The following is a 23,082-nucleotide window of genomic DNA, read 5'->3' as shown; positions in this document are numbered from 1 at the left end:
TATCTTCCTATGTCCAAATGGACAATAAAGGAGCTATATGTACTCTCCAGAAGGTATGTACTCATAAAGGAGCATGACCTCCAATAAGCCCGGGACAAAATTAGGCCCAAACTCAGGCCTAGGCCTCAGCCCAAGCCAACCCACAACCACCAACGATCACCGTATTTTAATTTTTAACCCCCACCCCGTCAGCAGCCATTAATTTGCAGATCCTTGAATCAATCATTCGTAGTCTTCGGCCATATCAAGAGGAGAACCACATAAACTACTTACTTACTATCAAAGTCGGTGCGTACAACAATTTGGAGGAAATTGTTAACCAACTTTCAACTTTGATCGTCAAAGCGAACACAGAAAGTTGAGTCGCGTTGAAATTCAGATATTATATACAAAGGTACACTATATAAGCATAAATTGTTTTTAGAAAAGCAAACTGCTGTTGATCCCAATGACAAGTCTTAGCTACATTGTTTACGTGTTGGCCAGCCTATTCAACCCAATTACCTTCCTTCTATACGGTCATCGTGATCATGGCGATCAGTACTACAGTAGTACTAGTATAGAACACAATCAAAGTAAGGTGGCGCTGTTTGTGTTTGGGGACTCACCATTTGAGGCTGGAAACGACCAATACCTAATTCCTAATGTTACCGTAGAAGATGATGAAGCAATAGCATGGCCATATGGAATGACTTTCTTCCACCATCCTACTGGAAGATTCAGCGATGGGCGTATTGTCCCCGATTTTATCGGTACGTACATATGTAAACTTTCACTTTGATAATCCAACGAAACTTGATTGAGTTATGATAACAGATCTAATATTGGCTCTTGTTTCTTTAAAGTTGTACTATCAGATCTAATGTAATTTTATAGGGAGTAATCATCAGTATTAATTAAGCAAATAATGTTTAAGGTTAAATTTTTTAAATACCAAATAATGCCCTTAGTTGATTAAAATTCTAAATATAAGAAAATATATGAAATGTTATCTAGACGTGGGAGACAGCTGAGAGCAATAGTGGACAACTTGAATAAAAATAAAAATAAAGACAACTGCAATTGTCATTTTTTCTTTCTTTCTTGAATTGCATCTTCTTTTTTTAAGAGAATTTTGAATTTCAGTTTTGAAATATTTTATTTGACAAAAATTATTAAAATAAAAACAAATAAAACTTATTCTACACGTAAAGAAAAAGAGAAATGTCAAGCGTGTGTTAAGAGGCTAGTTCTTAATTAACTAAATATATAGAAAGATGAAAATATATTCATCCCTAAATTTCAGACTTTCAAAATAGAAATTTAAACTTTAAACTTTAAACCACTAACATCTGTTGCACCACCGTACTGCTCTAAGGGTCTATTAATCTAGGCTTTAACCCACTAACTTGCATAAGTGATCTACTCAAAGAGAACCAAAAATCTAACAGTCAATATATTTGCCGATATAATCGAAAAGTAAGTCTCACAAATGATCCCTTAAAATGGCCAAAAACAGGGATTACTTAACAAGTATCAATTTGGCCAAAAAGTTGCTTATGTAATCTATTCATGAAGACCAAAAACTAAACTATCAATATGCCGATATGTGATAAAAAAAAAAAAAAAAAGTAACTTCCACAAGCGATCCCTTAAACTGGCTAAAAAAAAAACTCCCTCACTAGAAGGACCCTATATATTAAGGCTGGTTTTTTTTACTGAGAGAACCGAAGCAAGCCAAAATTTGGCCAAACCAAATAGGTTCAAACTGAAACTGAGGCTAAACTGGAGTTTCAATTCCGCACAATTGAACCGAGTGGCTTAATTATGCATGGTTTCGGTTTAAGAAAACTAGAGAACCTGTTTAGACCAAATCGACAAAGACAAGTTTATTTAATTCAAAATAAATTAGATCTCTCATCTTTTGCAAGTTGTAGGGCTCAAACTCTCGACTCCACAAATGCAAATATAGCTTTGTCCACTAGGCTACAACATTGCTTGTTGTATTTGACAAGCCTCCACGAGGACCACAACGCTCCTTTTACTTTTTCGACCTACTTCTCTTTCTCGGTTCTCTTCTTCTTCGAGTCTTCTTCAGTTCTTCTTCTTCTTCTTCTTCATCTATTTTTTTTTTCTTCCTCCTCATTTTGTAGTTCTCACCTTCTTCACTTGGCTCACAGATTTGAGGGTTATGACCTCAGATCTATAGATAAGAGGCTCATCAACCTTTAGATGCATATTTCATCAACGGATTATCGCTGAATTTCTTCTTGTAATCTTCTAAATTTTGATGATCGAATCAAGTTCCAAGATACTAATCATTTACTCGGTAAACTAAACTTTCGGAAACCAAAACTTCCAGTACGGTTCTGGTTACAAATCTGGGCATATTGAAAGCTTTCGGTTCTGTTTCAGCTAATGCGAAAAAAGTCGGTAACCATGTCGAAGTCAGCCCTATTATATATAGAGAGAGGTTCTAGAGAGGACCTCCTTAAACTTAAAATTTGAGGATGTTTATATTTTTAGCATGTAGTCTAGATTAACCACTTATTCTCTAATTACACACACACACACACATATTATTATTTATATAACTGATCTTGTGTCGGTGAGCTGTGATTTATTGGTAAGTTATAATTTCAATATTGTAAAGGTCATGGATTCGATTCTCATTGACATATGTAAGGGTGAGGTGGGCTAAAGATTTTTTTTTTTTTTTTTTTTAAAGATAACTGATCTTGTCAGCCATAATTTTTTATTTTTTTTTTAACTTTTATACCCCTAAAATATTAAATAACTTTATATATACTTTTAGGGTGGTGCTATTCACACACCCATTTTTCTAGGGGTGGACGAGGGTCGGGTCGGCTCGGTTTTGGGCCCAACCCAAGTTCGACCCGCATTGATCGGTTGGGATAAAATTTGGACCGACAACGGTTTTCTAATGGACTGGGTCGACGTATTCAGGTTACCCGAATTTTCAGTTCGGTTCTCTGGGGTTTCGGTGTTTGTTGGCGACGGTGGCGCTGTGCAAAATTGCAGATCGAAGGCTGGTTGAAGGTCGGCGTTGTGCAGATCAAAGGTCGAAGGCTGAAGGTTGGACTCGACGTTGTGCAGATTGAAGGCTTTGCCCAGAAGTGCAGATCAAAGTTGAAGGTTGGGCTTGACGTTGTGCAGGTCGGCGTCGTTGTTAGGCGGCGTTGGTCTCATTGGACGGCGGCTGTGAGAGGGTAGTTTGAGTCTACACCCGAGAGACATGAGAACCCGAGAGATGAGAATCAGATGAGAACCCGAGAGATGAGAGGTTGATGAGAACCCGAGAGAGAGATTAGGGTTTTCTTGAGAGGAATAAGGTACAATAGATTTTATGTGCAACCTGATTGCATCCAATGAGAATTCGACAACTAATTTAAATAAAAACTAATGTTAATTTAAATAAAAATTAAATAATTAATTATTCGGCCAGTTCGGTTCTGTCTTATCGATTCAGAGGCTGAACCTGGTCTTGAACCGGAAAAATCCGGTCCGGTTCGGAATAGAGAGTTTTTTTGCCGTATATCGTCCGGTTCGATCCCCGATCCTGTTTTCCTGGCCGGTTCGGCCGGTTTTACACATCCAGATCGGTTTATGCCCAGCCCTACTTTTCTCTATTCACACACTCTATCTATTTTTTTCATTACATTAAAACAATTTTTTTTTTACAAATTACCTAGCTACTCTCCCTTGTAATTATGTTTTTTTTTCTATTTAGCAAGTGAATCATGAATTAAACATCATTATACAATAAACTAATTTTACTCATGAATGTCATTACTGAAAAAAAAAATGAATAATGAGCAGGACGAAGTGCAATCTGTCAAAAATTCTGCAATTAGTGTGGCAAAATTTAGGGCTCAGATGAAAAATCACGATGTAACTGAGTTTGGAGATTTAGGTATGCCCTGATTGCTATACAAAACTGAAGAAATGTATAAGCATATCACCTAAACTAAAGGAGATTCTGCAATTAGTGTGGCAAAGTTTAGGGCTCAGATGAAAAATCACGATGTATCTGAGTTTGGGGATTTAGGTATGCCATGATTGCTATACAAAACTAAAGAAAGGTATAAGCATATCGCCTAAACTAAAGAAGATCTAAAACCTCTCACATCTGATTAAGCAACGTTGATTCAAGATACAATTCCCAGTGACAAAAAACATTATGTAGAGTGATGATATGACTAAAGTCAAAATGAAATCAAAGCGCCAACAATTTCAAAATTATCAATCAACTCAAGTCAAAACCAAGATTAGCAAGGAAGCCATACCAAAATAAAACTAAGATGAACATAACTCACAAATTTAAAGCTCCTAGTCCACCAAATCATTGAGAAATTGATATTTTTAGCCGAGAGCGATGGATTAAAATACACCAAATAATTTTAGTTAGAATCTAACCAGGAATGATGGATTCAAAGGGGCTCGAATGATCACTAAGCTCATATTTTTCTTTCATGTCTCCATTGGAAATCAGATGTAAAATTTTCTCTAAAGATGGGGTCTAAAGTTGCTTGTTTTGCCATAATTAAACTTCAAAGCATCATGTTAGAGAGATACTTTGTAAAAAAAAAAATTTAAAGTTATAGATAAATAGAGTGGTGTGTGAATAGAGAAAATGGGTGTGCGAATAGCACCACCCTACTTTTATTGTCAGGGATAAAAAAAATCAAAATTAGAAAAATTTATTAATTTCAAAAACTAACTAAAAACTTCTAGATGGATAACCACCCACTTTCCCACACACATAGGGTGTGAGCAGTTTCTAATATCCTTTCAAAGAAGACATTTTGTCACCAAAATCAAAATATCCTTTAAATATTAAAAAAAGAGCTAATTTCACTTTACCTCCCTAACATTTACATGTTAAATCAGTTGTGGCCCTGCACTTTTAATTTCATCACATGTATCCCTATGCTTTCCAATTTAATCAATCATGTCTAATAATTCATTTTTTTGTCAAGTATTTTGTAAATTGAAAATGTGGCTCTAATGGGCTCCCTTGTATGATGACGATTCAATAATGTGGCATGCAAAATTATATCGTATGTGACTACAATTTCAAAATACATCACACAATATTTGGCAAAAAAGCTAAGGGTTAGACAAGATTGATTGAAATTGGTACGTAGAGGGGCACGCGTGATGAAATTAAAAGTGTAGGGGCACAAATGATTTAAGGTGTAAAGATCAGGGAGGTAAAATGAAATTTGCCCTTAAAAAAATTACAAAACAATTAATGGTTAAGGTATAATTAATGTAAAATTATAATTATTAGAAAAGTCTATGCTTGTTTAAGGATATCTCTATTTGTGTTTAATCCAAACTCTAGGTTACTTGACCTAGTGGTATAGGGTTCGATTAAGAGAATCTAGAGATTCTCTTTCCTTGTATAATTCTAACTCTATGCATTGTAATCCTCTATATAAAGAGGCCCCTATTATCAATGAGAATACACAGCGATTATCTCTCAATTCCTGATTCCCTAAAACACGTTATCAGCACGAAGCCCTAACCCTGAAATCCTAAATTCGTAGCCCACAAATCCCCGAAACCACCACCGCCCACCTTGAAGGTCTCAACTCCAGGAGTCCAGAACCGGCGGCCCCATCCCCAGAACCAGCCGGAAAACCACCGAATCGGCTACCGGAAGTATCGAAAGTCCCTCTGCCCGGTTCGGAGCTTTCCTCCCTACCTACTGCTACCAAACTCCACCAGCAGCTGCAGCCGGACCCCAGATCACCGGAGCTGAAAAATCAAGATCGGAACCGGCCTAGAACCACGTGAATCGGCCGCCTGAACCACCGAACCGCTGAACCGCCGCCTGCATCATCAATCTGTGCTTCAGTCAACCAACATCTCCGGTCAGCCCTAGGCCCAGCAGTCCAAAGCCCAACAGCCTGAAGCCCAACAGCCTGAAGCCTCTAACGTCATCCTTGCGTCATCTGCCACGCTAGCATCCACGTCAGCCTGCCACGTCAGCACCGAATCTGCCACGTCAGCACCGCACAGCCACGTCAGCAACCCGGTCAACAGTTAGTCAACGCGCGGACAACCCTCCTGTCAACACTTTTCCGACCACTTTTCCGGCGATTTTTTCAGCAACTTTCAGGGCACTTTCCAGCGACTTTTTCCGGTCATCTACATTGACTTTTTTTTTTCCAGCATCTACAGTAACTTCCGGCCACCTACAGTACTTTTCCGGCGACACTTTTGCTACCATTTTTAAGGGGAGACCAAATTAAGCTGAACTGTGGGGGTTCGTGCTCACTCCAAGCTTAGAGCTTGTTGAGATCTCCAAACTTAGAGTTTGTAGAGAATTTATGATCGACCACTTACATTATTGTTTCGATCTAATCCAATATCTCTTGGAATCAAATTTCTTGGAAGCGACTACGCTCGGAAATTCCTAATTTCTTGGAAGCAATTACGCTTACAAATTTCATATGTTTTCGTGGTAGCCTATTTCGCTCCGAAACTAACCCTAATTTTCTTGTTCTCTTTCAGGATGAGTAACCTGAACAAATTGGACTTTGCTCCATTGGGAACAACTGGCTCTGGATATCACAAGTGGGTTCGTGATATCCGCCAACATCTCAAGGCTATAGGAATCTTGGATATGATTCTCGAGCTTGGCCAGGACGTGATAACTGTTGAGCAAGCTCAAGCTTTGGAAGCAAATAGAGCAGCCTTAGAGGCAAATAAGGCGAAAGCCATCATCCTAATGACTCGCTCCAGTACGAGTATATGAATGAAGAAAACCCTAGAAGGCTGTGGGTCTCACTCGAAGAAAGATTTGGCAACGTTCGTGACTCCTTGCTTCCTGACCTAGAAGTGAGATGGCATAGCCTCCACTTCTGCGATTTCAAGTCAGTTATTAACTATAACTCGGAAGCACTTCGCATTAAATCCTTAATGGAATTATGTGGTAAAGAGATCACAGATGCAATGTTGATTGAGAAGACTCTCTCTACCTTCCCCGTCTTTGCATTGATGGTTGCTAAGAACTATCGAATCAATGTAAATGCAAGACGGATCACAAGGTTTCATGAGCTCATTGGAGTTATGAATGTCGCTGACAAGCATGACAATATCCTTGTGAAGAACTATAATTCGAGATCCATGGAAACAGAGCATATTCCTGAATCCAATTATAGTTGCACCTCTAAGAGAATGAGCCAAGAGCGAATCCCTAATCTTAGGTATACTTCTGGACATTCTGATCCATATAATCGCTTTACTTGTGAAGGTAACCACCAAAATAGGTTAACACGGAACCGAAGAGGTAAACGTGGAAAGAGAGAGGGAGGCAACGCCTCTGGTCATGTTGGTGGCACCACCAACACTAAGAGCTATCTAAATGATGCTTTCAAAGCACCTCAATCAATGGAGTTCGAGCAAAGAAATGTATGTTCTCGATGTGGAGTGTCTGAGCATTGGGCACACATTTGTAGAGCTCGTGAAGAACTTGTCACCGCCTACAAAGCATATTGTGAAGCAAGAGAAGCTCACTATGTGGAACAAGAAGATCAAGAAGATGATCTAAGGTGAAGGGTTGAAGACTACAAATCTGGCTGGGATCAATAGATCGCCAATTCTGTTTAAGTTTTTATTTTTCCAAGAGATGTAGTAGGCGATTGCCATATTACTTTTTATTGGATTAGATTTTCTTTGATCATAGAAACAATGATGTACTCCGTTGGATTATGAATAAAATTTCGAGTTCTTTTCATTATGACTCAATTTTGATTCTGAGCATATTACTTTGTGACTACGATGACTGGGCCATCAATATTAATTCAAGGGTATGGAATAGCCCAAATTCCACTTGCCAAAAGGCACCTTGATTACAGTTGTCACAAAAACTCTCTACGCTCTTAGGGCAAATCGTACCTTATGAATAGCCAACAAATTCCATGCGAAAATGAATGTAGAGAACGGAAATGATTTCCTTTGCATTACCTCTAATGATTGCGAATAAAGGCGCATCTTAGAGAAGTTTATGTATCTCTCTAGTGGACTTTATGTCACTATTCGAGCTATTAATCCAATAAAGTTATGAGAGAAGATCTCTTGAATTTAGACACATATTGGCTTTGTCACGACAGGATAGGTCATCCTGATCATGATATGATGATCCGTATACTAAAAACTTCACATTGACATCTTTTCTATCGAGCGAAATGAAGCATGAATCAAACGTTGATTCCTGGACTAAGTGTGACCGACATTGCTGCCTTGGCCACCGCCTCTGTCCACCACCAGCCTAGGGCTGGCTTAGTCCCTATCCATGACGCTATGGATGGCGTCCATCATGATGCTCAGGCTTAACCAATATTCTCATGGGTTGCTTCTAAAGCCTCTTGCTCGTTTTACAAAGCCTGTTCCTTAGGAAAATTAGGACTGAGACCGTCCTATGCAAAGGATATGACAATACTCATTCTATTCTTACAAAGAATCCGTAGGGATTTTGTGGATTGATTCAACCAACTTGCGGACGCTTTATTTCATGATGTTGGTTGACACGCAAACACGCCGGTCACATGTTGTGCCATTGTCCACCTATAAATGCTGCTTATGCTACACTCCTAGCACATATCATATGACAACGGGCTCACTCCCCAGATCATCCTATTCAGTCAATTATATTTGACTATGCTAGAGAGTTTACATCGAAATACTTTCGATGGATATTGCGATGGGTTTGATGTTGGACATCACATTCTCATGTATACACCCAAATGGTCTTGCGGAAACGACTACGATGGTAGTCCAGACATTGGTAATGCGCACCTATCTCCTTATATCCGCTTGGGATAATGCAATATAGCATAAAGCTATGCTAATTCGTCTACAACCCACCACCACTCAATGTACCTATGTGTTACACCTAGTGACTGGGTACACGTATTTTGTATTTGCGCATATTTGAGTGAGTCATTTATGTGCCAATTCCGCCGCCACAGCGCTCTATGATGGTTCCTTACAGACGAATGGGTAACTACGTTGGATTTGAGACTCCAACAATCGTCCGCCACTTAATGCCCTTACAAGGCGATCTCTTTATCGCTAGATTTGCGGGTTGTCACTTTGATGAGACAGTCTTCCCATCGTTCGGGGGAGATAAGAACACAGATGTTCAACTGGAATGACAGGAATTATCGTGGTATGTCCCCACTATGTCTCATCTCGATCCCTATTAAAGTGACGAGATCACACAAATATGCTGCAAACATGCCTGCAAGGAAGTACGTCCCTAGAGAGGACGTAGCGCCACCTTACACGGAGGTAGGCATGGCGCCAATGCCAAAGAGAGTGGCACTCTGGCGTTACAGGCCATGGCCCTAGCTAGGATGCGTGGGAGGCCCGTGGGTTCGAATGATACTTTAGCACATTCCAATCCTTTGATCATCGACACTCAAAATCTGTCTCATGAGAATCTTCCAAGTTATGGTTATCGTTAGGAGACGCCTCAACGTCAGAACCTATTCCTGAGAATATAGAGCTCTATGAAACTTACACTAGCTAGTGTACATGAGACGTGGAATAGAAACTCCATCATAATTGATGATGTAGCCACGCACTTCGTTGCACATAAGTTTGTTGAGTCAGATGATATCGAACCACTCTCCGTTGATGACTGAATACCAAAGTAGTGAGATTTGGCCTAAATGGAAAGATGCAATCCAGGTTAAGATGGATTCTCTAATAAAGAGGAAGGTTTTCGAGATGTCAATACCTCCTAACATAAAACCTGTTGACTAATGGGTCTTCGTTAGAAAGCGTGATGAGAAAAAGAGATGGCAATCTCGCCTTATGGCGCAAGGCTTCTCATAAAACGCCCTGGAATCGACTACGATGAGACATATTCTCTCGTAATGGATGTCATTGCACTCCACTACCCTGTCAGTTTGGTAGTTTCCGAATAACTGAACATGCAGCTTACAAATGTGGTCACTACGTATCTCTATAGGGATCTAGATACGGAATATACATGAAGGTTTATGGCGAACTTCATTTACCCAAGTCAAGAGGTTTTAGACCACGGAGCGCATTTACAATAAGGTTGAAACGCTCACTAAAGTGACTACTTGATTGGGAAGGGATATGCCCACACGTTTCTATAACAAGTTTCGGATTCTGTCGCGGTTCATGTTGGACATCATCTTCATTAGAAGTCCTCAAAGAGTTAAGGGAAACCGCTGAACACTTGAAATCCGAGTTTGAGATGAAGGATTTTGGGAGAACACGATTATGTCTCGGTTTGGAACTTGAGCATCGTGTCAATAGATGCTTAGGCATTTTGACAAGGTCAAGCCTTCAAGCACCCCCATGATCGTCCATAGTCTTGATCTTGAAAAGGATCCTCTTCGTCGAAAGGATGATGACGAAGATGTGCTAGAGGCAGAAGTATCTTACTTAGTACAATAGGCGCATTATTGTACTTATCCCAATGCACAAGACCGGACATCTCATATGTTGTGAACTTGTTAGCTAGATATAGCCCTGCGCCAACGCAATGTCATTGGATTGGTGTAAAAGATATCTTTCGATATTTGAGATGTATGATTGATATGGGCTTGTTTTATCCCTACAAAGATATGATGGATTCGGACCCATCACACACCAGGAGCGCCGCCAACACTGGCCTGCGTTCTCTATCCCCATCCCAAAACGATATAAGTGTTTTAGAAGATTTTGCTGTTGTTGGGTATCTCTCTGACCCACACAAAGGTCATTCCCAAAATGGTTAAGTGTTCACCATGGGAAAAGACTGTGACATCTTGAAGGTCTACAGAATAGACCATCGTCACTATATCTTCGAACAATGCAGAGATCATTGCTCTTCACGAAGTGGTTCGTGAATGTATATGGATTGGATCCATAATTACGCATGTTCGAACAATTGTGGTTTGAAGTCTTCCAAAAATGAGCCTACGAGCATTTAGGATAATGCTGCTTGTTCTGAACAAATGAGGCAAGGCTACATCAAAAGCGACAACACCAAGCATTATCAGCAACAACAGATGAGCCTCGAGATCAAAGTGAACTAGGTTCGATCTGAGGACAGTGAGGCAGACTTGTTTACTAAGTCATTGCCCAAATCCACGTTCGAGAAACATGTGGCAAGAATTGACTTGCGGAAATTATCTGAACTCCCATGATCGTAGTCATCAGGGGGAGGCGCAGACATCAGGGGGAGATGTCTACATGTTCACCTCGAATCGTGAATGGTGTGTTGTGCTCTTTTTTCCCTTCGACCGAGGTTATTTTTGTCCCACTGGGTTTTTTTGTTACTGATAGGAGCATTTTAATGTGATATTTTAATAGTTAATTCCTCACATTTTGCTTAGTTAATTCCTTAACGAATCGATTTTTAACTCAATTTCTATTTTCTTAGGTACATTGGAGTAAGTAGTAAAGGTTTTGTGCAAAGACCGAATTTAATTAAAGAGGATTGCAATTAGGTGGACTTTTCCATACTAAGTTGTACACTTGAGTTGATAGCCTTTCTCTATGTGTAATGCGTTAAACATGACATGATTGACTAGCTTTCTAGGGCTTGATTGCATGTTTGATAGGATTAATCTAGGTGCTTTCGCTTAGGTTAATTAGCATTGAAAAGTAAAAAATGGGAATTCATTTGCTTTCGAATGTTTCACATGATCAACTCCTCTCTCATGACATTTAAAATCAACTATAGGAATTGTAATTGGATTTCTTGCATATGGATGTGGTTTTGATCTTTGTTCCTTGCGTTCCACCCTTGTATATATGTTTTTACGTTTTCTTTATTTTATTTATTTTAATTTTCAATTTTAAGAATCCTAATCCCCCCCTTATTTGTGTTTACTTGTATATATTTATTCTTTATTTTATTTTTGTAAATAATACTTTATTATTTTAATTCTTTATTTGTTTATACAATTGTATATATTTATATTCTTTATTTTATTTTTGTAAATAATACTTTTCTTTGTTTGTTTCACAATTACAGGTGTACCCTCAATCCCCGGATAGAACGATCCCTACTTACTTATACTACTAACGATATTTCAGGGTTAAATTGCGCGCTTGCTTTGAGTGCGTCAATTTTTGGCGCCGTTGCCGGGGATTGAAAAATCACTTGCTAAATTGTGTCATTTATTGTATATATTTGTTGTATATAAAAACTTAGTTTAAATTAACTAGGATGTTATTTATATTATTGAACACGAATTTTAATTGTAGGTTGTAAATTGAGAGGAATAGGTGAAGTCTCTTTTGTTAATATTGGCCTAAACCCCTTATTGGTACCTAGCTCAGGTCCCTTAAGGTTGAGGGCGGCCTTTATTAACACTTGTTGAACTATCTTCACACTTATGAACTTTTTCATCTTAGTAAGTATAGCCTATGTGGAATGGTGTCTAGGAAGGGGACAACGTTCATGACGGGTTTTTGAATCCAGAAGTGCTTGCAAATGGGCCTAAACCACTATGTGGGAGTAGCTCATGCCAAAATGGATTTTTCCTCTCGTGTTCGCCCTCCCCCACCTGGCCATTTCAGTAAGGTTGCCCAAACGATTTGAAAGGGAGTTTGTGTCTAGGCGACTATACTTGGGCCGCACGTTCACTTGATTTACCGCTTGGAATTTGATTCGATATCAATAATGTTTATAACAAAAGAAATACTTGTGAATACTCTATACGTGTAAATTATTTACTTGTTTCACACTTTAAACTTGTAAAAATACTTTTCACGTTTTATACTCACTTGTGTACTTAACTTGTGTCTTATGTACAATATACTTGTTAATTTTACTTGTAGTTTGTAATTAATAGTTATACTTGTTTTTATTTTGTATTTCTTTGTTAATTATAGTTACTAACTTTATTTAATGTAGGTACCGTCTGGCTGCAAGACGTAAAATACAAGCGCTACTTGGGAGGCAACCCAATTCAGAATATAATCAGATTTGCTTTCTCTTTCCCTATTTCTTTTATTTTTTCAATTTTTCTCTTTAGTTTTTATTTTAGGATTTGTTTTCGTAAATGTCTTCTATCTATGCTTACTTATTTCATTGCATGCTTTTAATTGATTACATTGAAGATAATGCAATATTTAAGTGTGGGGGAAGATATTTATATTTTTGTCTTTCATTTTGAGTCCAATATATATTTATATTTGTCTTTTATTTTTTGAGTCCTTTATATATATATAAAAAAAAAAAACTGCATTCATTCAGTCTTATTAAATTCAGCTATTTACAAAAAAAAAAAAAATTAAAAAAAAATAATAATAATAAAAATACTCTATACTAAACCATGTCTGCATCTCCGTAGGAGTTGAGGCTGAGCTCAAGGGAAATGCGAGAGTCACCGCCATAGCCGCTACCTCCCTCGGAAGTAGTCTTCATGTTGCCAAAGATGTCCTCACCATGCATGGGGAATAGTGGAAGGGTTTCAATCTCCTGGTGATCTCCTCCTCGTTGTTCCATGAAAGATTGTCCTCCTGTTGTGCCAAAGGAGGTAGTACTAGTATTAGTGTTGAAGGGTGAGGAGGAATATGGGTCAACACCATAGCCGACACGTGACCCAAAGTTTAGATCAATGGATCTACCATCATCAGTAGAACTAGTGGATCCAAAATTGAGATCGAGAGATCCACCAACCGGAACGTTCCGAAATTCCTTCAACTTCTGCCTCTCACGAGCCTTGAGGTTCTGGAACCAAAAGAAGACGTTTTTGTCCTCGATCTGCCCATACTGTTTCAGATGGAGGCAGATCTCTTGAATCTGCTCTGGAGTTGGGTACTTAAAACCCTTATCATAGTAAAGGCCCTTGAGGATTCTTAGTTGAGGCGGTGTGGGAGCCCACCGGTTATTAGTCCCGGCTGCTTGGTTGTTTCCTCCATCCTCGATTTGTTGCTGGGTCTGTTGCTCCATTAGTTGCAGAGTTCGTGGTTCCATGTTGATGAAGAAAGGATTTGAGTTTCGAAAGAAAGGCTGAAGGGTTGAGAGAGAAAGGCTGGAACTCGGAAGAATTTTCTTTTGGAGTGAATAGTCGCTCCCTCAGAATGCACCTATTTATAGAACGAGTGAGAGGATCTCCACCGTTGGATGGACGATCTCTGAGATTAAATCTACGCGTTGGATTAAAGTCACCCGAAAACACGGAAAAGCTGTTGGTGCGTGGAAGACACGTGGGGGAACCAAACGAATCTCGAGGAGCTGTGACAGACAAGCTACAGCAGAAAGCAGGTTTAATTGCCGTGAATCAAGGAAAAGAAAGGACGCGTGGGGGAATCAAACGAATCTCGAGGATCCGTGACAGACAAGCTATAGCCGAAAGCATGCCATAAATCCAGGAAAAGAAAGGAATATTTACACGTGGGGGAGTTTCTTGGGCCGTGAACTATCATAACTCTTCTCCTTCCCGGAGAAGCTTTGTTAAAACCGTGTGCCTGTTGAGATTTCTACCCTATTTTGTGCTTTACATATACATCCTTTTTTGTCTCCTCCAGATTTTACTAAGGTTTGTCTAAGCGTGCAGTTTCAAATTCCTTCTACTTCCTCATGGCTCGAACCAAGGTAACCCCTCGCAGGGGCGTCAATCAACGCCGTGTTCTCTCTTTGGAAGAAGAAGGTCGTCAAGCGGCCACTAGAGCAGGACTTACTCGTCCATGGGACCATCGTCCTATCCGTGAGCGTACCCGCAGTCCCCCTCCTCTGCCTCGTCGCTCTCCCAGACTGCATCCCGGAGAGTCTTCTTCCTCACCAGCTGCTCGTGCTCCTCGGCCTATGGCCACCCTGGAAAGCTTGTCGGATTTGATTGATGATTTGCGTTCCTCTCTCCGCGATGGTATTATGGTGACAGATTGGAGAGTCAATTGCATGATCGATTACATCTCTGAGATGAACTGCTCTTTGATCCGCTGTCACACTGCAATAAACAAGCTTGCTCAGGAAGTCAATAACTTGCAGAGTTATCCTCCTGGGTTTCCTCGCAAGGACGCTACTGCATCACAACATGAGGACCCGCCTCCGAAGGCTGAAACCAGTAAGAGGGCTGCCACTCGCCCGCATACCGCTCCTCCAAAGGAGTAAATGGAGGTACAAGTCTAGGCTGAAAGACTTTAAACATTAAGCGTTGCATGGGAGGCAACCCATTTCAACTGTAGCTGTGGAGGAGCCATCAAACGCAGATTTGCTTTCTTGAACTCTTCCTTCTATTTTATTTTCATGAATTTTAGGTTGTTTTAGGTTTCGTTGTGTTAATTTTCTCTTCTATGCTTGATTTATGCTTTGCATGATTTATATTTGTTTATACATTGAGGACAATGCATGAATTAAGTATGGGGGAAGGGTTATTGCTTTATTGTGTTTTTAGTAGTTAGTATATAAAAAAAAAAAAAAAAAATAGTTGATGTTGGATTGTGTTTTTTGTGTTTTTAATTGATGTGTGATACACTAAGGTATATTGGATTAAACATAGTCTTGAAAAAGGGTAGCTGTTTCAGTCCCATTGCACATCGAGACTCCCTGTTCCCGTACCTAAGTGTTGAATTTAAATTATTTAAAAAAAAAAAAAAATTTGGTTACTTTTGTTTTTGTTTTTGAGTCTTAGAATGCCCTTTCAACTGTCTAAGATGATTCTATATCTCTAAAATCATGATTAAAAGAGGATCACAAAATTGAGATGATTTTTAAAATGGTATTCTTTGGTTAATTGAGATATATGAAAAATGCATGCATGTGTAGTGGATATGGATTTCGTAACCTTGGTACAGAATATGAGCATGTTAGGATGAGTTTTGATTCATAAAAGCCCATGTGAGATATTTGAGCCAGGTCCCTTTTTCTTGGAGTGATAAATGAAAAACATATTCTTAATTTCTTGGCGATGTTTTGATGATCTCATTACTCTTTCATTTGATTGATTGCTTGCCATAGATTAAGTTTGATGGACTAGAGAATGCTAGAATTCGCTCTTGTGCTTGTTGAGACGTTTGTCAATACATGGCCCTGATTCTGGAAGGGATAGAGGCAACCTAGGAATTATCACCATTGCCAAATAAGCATGTGTCCCTAATTGTGCCCGTCATGGGACTTCCTTAGAATGAACCCCTTTGAGCCTACGTTAAAAACCTTTGTTTCATCACCCTCACTACCCTACCATGAGCTTAGTACAGGATATCTCTACCCTTGTCTTAAGGACTTAGTAGAGCATGACATAGTATGTAGGGGTGACGATGAAAGACAAGTGTGGGGTGGGGAAAATCCAAGAAAAAAAAAAAAAATTTGCCTTGAAAAAAAAAAGAAAGAAAGAAAGAAAAGCGGCAAAAGAGAAGAAAAATTGAAAAGAAAACTCTTGGGAAAATGTTGAAGTGTGGTTTTGGACTTGCAAATTTGTAGAAGGCTCAAAGTTGAAAATTATGCCTTTGTCCATTCCCATGTTGGTTAGAGTGAAGGTTTGGCCCAAAACAATGATATTTGGTCTACAAAAATAATGACATAAGGTGGTCCTTATATGCTCTGCTAGGTCCTTAGGATTTTTTTGTATCCTTAATCTTCATTTCGAAAACCCTAGCTTAGCCCCATTACAACCTGTTTTAAGTGCTGACTTGATCCTTGAGATGGGCAGTCTTTGGTTAGTGGAGTCAGTTACGCAGTCGAGCTTATGGTTTAGGTCCATTTGTGCACTTAGTCATTTCATGAGGTCTTTAAAAATTCTTCACAAAATGTGTTTATTGATGAAATATGCAAGCTGTTTGTTGCCTTACAATTTGTTCTCTTGCATATACTTGAGTGTGAAGCTTTTAAGCATAGCCATTTCTGAGAGAAAAATCGAGAGTATGCCCTGTGAGTTTGGATTGGACTTGTTCGAAACATGCTATCATTCACTGTATAACTTAAGTTCTCCATATCTTGCTTAGTCATATGAATGTCACAGGTTTATTAACCATGAAATTATCTTTGTGATTTTGATTAAGTGTTTAACGTGAAAGTCATGAGTTTGGAGTCTCTGAGACAACAGTTAGGAGCAATAGAGTCATTTACTTGCTTTTTGTCAAGTCTCTGTTCTGTTTTGGATTTTTTTGTTTTGTTTTGCTAAGGGACTAGCAAAAGCTAAGTGTGGGGGAATTTGATAGGAGCATTTTAATGTGATATTTTAATAGTTAATTCCTCACATTTTGCTTAGTTAATTCCTTAACGAATCGATTTTTAACTCAATTTCTATTTTCTTAGGTACATTGGAGTAAATGATGGTGAAATGAGCATTATGTCCACACTTACCTACAAATGGTGGAGATAAAATTGAAGTAAATGAGTAGGAAATCCATCATCATCATCACCCAAAAATATTCCATGTTTTAGGGTGTAATCATCATGTTTTCTCCATCATTTCTCACACTAATCCACCATCATCATCACCAAAAAAAACATTCCATGTTTTAGGGTGTAATCATCATGTTTTCTCCATCATTTCTCACACTAATCCACCATCATCATCACCCAAAAACATTCCATGTTTTAGGGTGTAATCATCATGTTTTCTCCATCATTACTCACACTAATTTACTCAATCTTTTCCAATTTCACTCTTCTTTCTCTTCCCTATATAAACACCTTCTCCTCTCACTCTAAAACACAATTCCTTCATCCATCTCATCTTCTTTGTCTCTCCATTTCCTCTCCATATTTCTTTTTCATTCTCTAGTTTCCTTCTCCATTCTCTAGTTTTAAGTTTCTGCATTTTTAAGCAAAGAGAAGAAGAGAAGAAGAAGCCATGAAGCCTCCTAACCGTCATCATCCACCTTGTGCCGTGATAGTGAAGTCTTGCTTTAAAGATTCAAGATCAATGTCTCAAGCTCTTCATCATCCACTCCCTTCATGGTGTAATTCTATCTTTTTCCTTGTAATTTCTTTTGGTTTTCTTTGTTTAGATTTGTAGAACTATGAATTCTAGTTAACAAATAATGTTAAGGGCAAAGTTTAAAGCCCGTTTATATGTTTTGAAATAAAGTTGTGATTTCTATATGTTGATTTTTATGTTGCTTATGTGAGTTTGTTCGATTGAATTTGCTTGATAGAAAACTTTTATATGTTTATCTTATTTGGGTCGACACTTATAGGATTTGCATGTAATTGGTGCTAGGTTTAAGAACATGAAATCGACTTTTCGTTTTGTGTAAACTTGAATCAAAGTAGTAAAGGTTTTGTGCAAAGACCGAATTTAATTAAAGAGGATTGCAATTAGGTGGACTTTTCCATACTAAGTTGTACACTTGAGTTGATAGCCTTTCTCTATGTGTAATGTGTTAAACATGACATGATTGACTAGCTTTCTAGGGCTTGATTGCATGTTTGATAGGATTAATCTAGGTGCTTTCGCTTAGGTTAATTAGCATTGAAAAGTAAAAAATGGGAATTCATTTGCTTTCGAATGTTTCACATGATCAACTCCTCTCTCATGACATTTAAAATCAACTATAGGAATTGTAATTGGATTTCTTGCATATGGATGTGGTTTTGATCTTTGTTCCTTGCGTTCCACCCTTGTATATATGTTTTTACGTTTTCTTTATTTTATTTATTTTAATTTTCAATTTTAAGAATCCTAATCCCCCCCTTATTTGTGTTTACTTGTATATATTTATTCTTTATTTTATTTTTGTAAATAATACTTTATTATTTTAATTCTTTATTTGTTTATACAATTGTATATATTTATATTCTTTATTTTATTTTTGTAAATAATACTTTTCTTTGTTTGTTTCACAATTACAGGTGTACCCTCAATCCCCGGATAGAACGATCCCTACTTACTTATACTACTAACGATATTTCAGGGTTAAATTGCGCGCTTGCTTTGAGTGCGTCAGTTACTCGGCAAGGTTTTTAACGAGGCAACGAGAGAAGCACCGCGTTTAGACAACACAAGGGGGAGTGTTTAAGGATATCTCTATTTGTGTTTAATCCAAACTCTAGGTTACTTGACCTAGTAGTAATAGGGTTCGATTAAGAGAATCTCTAGATTCTCTTTCCTTGTATGATTCTAACTCTATGCATTGTAATCCTCTATATAAATAGGGGCCCCTATTATCAATGAGAATACACAGCGATTATCTCTCAATTTCTGATTCCCTAAAACAATGCTATATTTTTCTTTTATTACATCAACAAACTCAAATACAACAACTAGTCTTTCGTGAGTCAAATTCACAACCTCTCACTTACAGAAGAGAGACTAATGCCACTAGATCAAATGATAGTATGATATTGGGCATCTTGCTATACTTAAGAGATTATACTTTGTCAACCAAAATAGAATATGTTTACCGAAGTACCCTTTAAACATTAAAAAACTTTATAAAATAGTTAACATTTAGGGTTAATGATGTAAAATTAATATATATATATATAAAGAAAATGAATAACCCCACAAATTGATTAACTGTCTAGTGTCTACTACTTCTCATGTATATTTCAACCAAGTGTCTACACCCATGGGGGTGTGTTTTGTTTCTAGTATATATATACACACAGAGTCACATACATAGACGCTTCAACAGCCAAGTTTGCAAACCTGCCGATGCTTCCACCATACTTGCAACCCGGTCCACATGATTTCACCGATGGATCCAACTTCGCTTCGGGTGGAGCCGGGGCCCTTGCAACAACCAACACAGGAACAGTGGTCAGTTTTAATCATTGACCGACTCTTTGGATTTTGCCTCTAATCAATTGATCTTTGATTGTGTGCTCTATATATAATATTTTGGCCAGGCAAGTTTTCCAATGCAGTTGAGTTATTTTAGGAATGTGACAAAGTTGCTACAACAGAAACTGGGTCATTTAGAAGCCAAGCGAATTCTGAGAAACGCTGTGTACTTGATTAGCATCGGAGGCTGTGATTATTTCAGCTTCTATGCTACAAACCCAAATGCGACCGAGCCCCAGCAAGAGGAATATGTAGCAATCGTGATTGGTAACTTGACCACTGTGCTTCAAGTACGTAGTATACATTAGGGTTTGTTAATTGGGCTCTGCCAATTTTAGTCATTCTATATGTATTTATCGTATAACTGTTTTTGTAGGGGATATATAACTTAGGAGGAAGGAAAATTGCATTTCAGAATGTGGGATCTCTTGGGTGCCTACCTGCAATGAGACAAATATTCGGTGTTACTGAAGGCTGCGTTGAAGGACTTCTGAGTTTGGCGAACCTACACAATACAGCTCTAGCTAATGTCCTCAAAGAGTTAGAGAGCCAACTATCAGGATTCAAATATTCAATATTTAACTACTATGATGCGACTGAGGATCGATACCTTAACCCTGCAACATATGGTACGTACGTCGCATTTCTCTTACCTACTTTGGCTAACTGATGACAATGTTAGAGAAATCCCTAATGTACGTATATTTTAAAGTTTAGCTTGTCTAACTCTTTAACTGTTGTTAATATATCGGGAATTGGAATCAGGGTTCACAAATGGGTCGGATGGATGCTGTGGTACAGGACCGTACAGGGGAGTTGATTGTGCAATAGAACCGTTTGAATTATGCGAAGACCTACCAGAGTATGTGTGGTTTGATGGTGGCCATTCGACTGAAAGGGCAAACTTCCAATATGCAAAGCTAATATGGAGTGGAACCCCGAATACCACAGGGCCTTACAATGTCCAACAGCTTTTTCAGCAAGTTTGAGATCATTAATCCCTCACTTGAAAGTTATTTATGATTTTATGTAATAAAAGCTAAACTTATTCCTACAAGTTCATTGTAATGCTTTAATTTGAACGGTGAGAATTTCTCTTAATTAGTTCTCAATAATTTAATAGTTTCTGCAGTACGTAAATGCGTGTCTTCCATGTTAACATCCTTAAAACTAACTCAATGTATGGTTATGTTGAAAAAATTGGCTTGGCATGGTCTAGGCACAAAGCCATCTGTATATATAGTCTCACATTCGATATGATGTATAACAAGATCTAGACTACACACACTAATGTGATGTGTTTGGAGCATATATGCATGAAAGTATGAGACGGGAACAAGTATTTCGTCGGACTCATCAACCACTTTCTGGTGAAGAATAGAGATCTCATAGTAGAAAAGTAATAGAAGAAAATAAAACTTGTCAGTTGGTTACTTTTAATCCGACACCTAGCTAATAAGTGATTGATCAGTGCTATAACGAGTCATACGGACTATGTTCGATTCGTTGTTGTTTAACACTTCCGCTCAACAGGCCTGTTATCAAAGTCTCCAGTCATGGCTTTTAAGTAAAAAAATACACCGCACTGCATAAAGTTGTATTTCTCCTAATGATTGTCCAAGTTCTTTTTTTTTTTCTCTACTAATGTTAACTGTCATGACTCTTGAGTAAGTAACAGATACACCGTACCTCCATAAAGAGTTACCCCTTTTCTTTCCCCTTATGATTGTCTAATTTTATTTTTTTTTCTCGGCTACTGTTCTGATTAAATTTCTGGGTGCGAATAGAATTTCCATTATGATTCTGTAAGATAGGCGGCCATGCATATTCCTACTACCAAAACATACGACAGGCCCATCGCAGATGTGTCTTTATGTCAAAGCCTAATAACAAAAGAATACCATTCTCAAAAAAATAAAATAATAACAAATGAATATCAACACTCAATGAACAATTAAGTTGTTCTTTCCTCTGTTTCTGCTTCTGCGCAGTGGCGGAACCAGGATCAAATTCCTGTCTATGCTAATTATAACTGATTTATATTTAATCCTATCTGAACTACTATGACTAAACCATTATCTATTTTCTATATATTCGTACGATTTCTGTTTTAGATTTGGAGTTGATGTTCATCAAAAATCATGATTCATCATTCATGAATCATCAATTCATCAGATAGCCTCTAATCCCCTCTATGACTCTATCGACCATCAGACATTCAGACCATGATCAAGTAATCAACATTCAACAGATCAAGAATCAACTCAATCAAGATCCTCACTTCCTCAGGCCTCACCGCCTCAGCTAACCAATAACCACCGGGTTCTCTCTATCTCTCTTTCTCTCTCTCCCTCAGTCCCTCTCCCTCTCTCCCTCAGTGGTAAGATACAGAATCAGCATCAGCAAAGCCAAACTCAGAAAGATCTGGGATTTCTGGGATTTCAGATCTGGGATTTAGAGCTTCACAAATTCAAAACAGGGGAGATCGATAGGTTTAGAGCTTCATACCTTGTTTGAGTTGTTTCAATCGATTTAGGGATAACCTCCAATCCTCCATGGCTCCATCGAAAGTTCAAAACACTAGAGACAGTGAGGCAGTGAGGGACTGACGGCGTGACAGCGTGAGGCTGTCAGCTGCTGTGGGCTACTGGGCTCGGAGCTGGTATGAGTCGATGACGCAAATCAGCTGGGATTCTGGCCTTCTAGGAATACATGCGATGAGTGAATGAATCAACCTAAAAATTATTTCTTTGGGTTGGTATGGGTTGAGAGATATATGTATAGTTAAGGGTTTTTAGCCCAAAAAGTTGTCTAGGCTTGAGCCCATATAGCCTTCAACATGGTTCCGCCCCTGCTTCTGCGTCAAGCCAAATACTAGCCGTCACATCCTACCGATCCAAAACCTCTAAGAGTTTGGAAAAATTGAGGGTTAAGCAGTCAAGTCTTTGAATCCATGATTTCCATGCGCTTCATTTTCATACTGGATTTGAAAAGTTTGACAAAGGAAAATAACTGAATCTAGGCAACCAAGACTCATGCCTAAACCCTTACATCATAGATAGGAACATGATTTTGATGCCACTGATTGGTAATTAGTAATACACGAAGCAGATGGATACTTGTACTGCAAATGGATGCCTAAGTTCTAGTCTCAATCAAAATGACTTATGTAGTGATGTTTATTCACATCAATTGCTTTCATTTCCGCCAAATATACTATTCATATTCAACTTCAAATTTAGGTGCGAGTCAACACCATACTTTCGATCACTTGCATATCTCTATATCAATTTGCATGGCTTTGCATAGCTACTATATGGTTTTAGTCAGGACTGCAACTGACCGACCGGTGACTCATCATTTC

At 38.4% G+C, this 23,082-nt stretch overlaps 1 protein-coding gene across 2 annotated transcripts; it reads left to right on the top strand.

Annotated features, from left to right (window-relative positions):
* The first annotated feature begins 200 nt into the window (after window positions 1-200).
* LOC112185624 (GDSL esterase/lipase 1) lies at window positions 201-20,858 on the top strand. Of its 2 annotated transcripts, XM_040513499.1 has the most exons (6): window positions 201-394; window positions 487-752; window positions 19,544-19,694; window positions 19,784-20,008; window positions 20,095-20,347; window positions 20,484-20,858. In XM_040513499.1, the coding sequence occupies exons 2-6, from the start codon at window positions 676-678 to the stop codon at window positions 20,705-20,707; spliced, it is 930 nt and encodes a 309-aa protein (XP_040369433.1). In that variant the 5' UTR covers window positions 201-394; window positions 487-675; the 3' UTR covers window positions 20,708-20,858. The 2 variants fall into 2 exon arrangements, with proteins under 2 accessions (XP_040369433.1, XP_024179655.1); XM_024323887.2 differs by lacking the exon at window positions 201-394 and having other exon boundaries at window positions 405-752; window positions 19,558-19,694.
* The last annotated feature ends 2,224 nt before the right edge of the window (window positions 20,859-23,082 follow it).

The sequence above is a fragment of the Rosa chinensis genome, chromosome 2 (genome assembly GCF_002994745.2).
Source record: "Rosa chinensis cultivar Old Blush chromosome 2, RchiOBHm-V2, whole genome shotgun sequence".
NCBI lineage: Eukaryota > Viridiplantae > Streptophyta > Magnoliopsida > Rosales > Rosaceae > Rosa > Rosa chinensis.
This window is presented reverse-complemented; position numbering and strand designations above follow the sequence as displayed.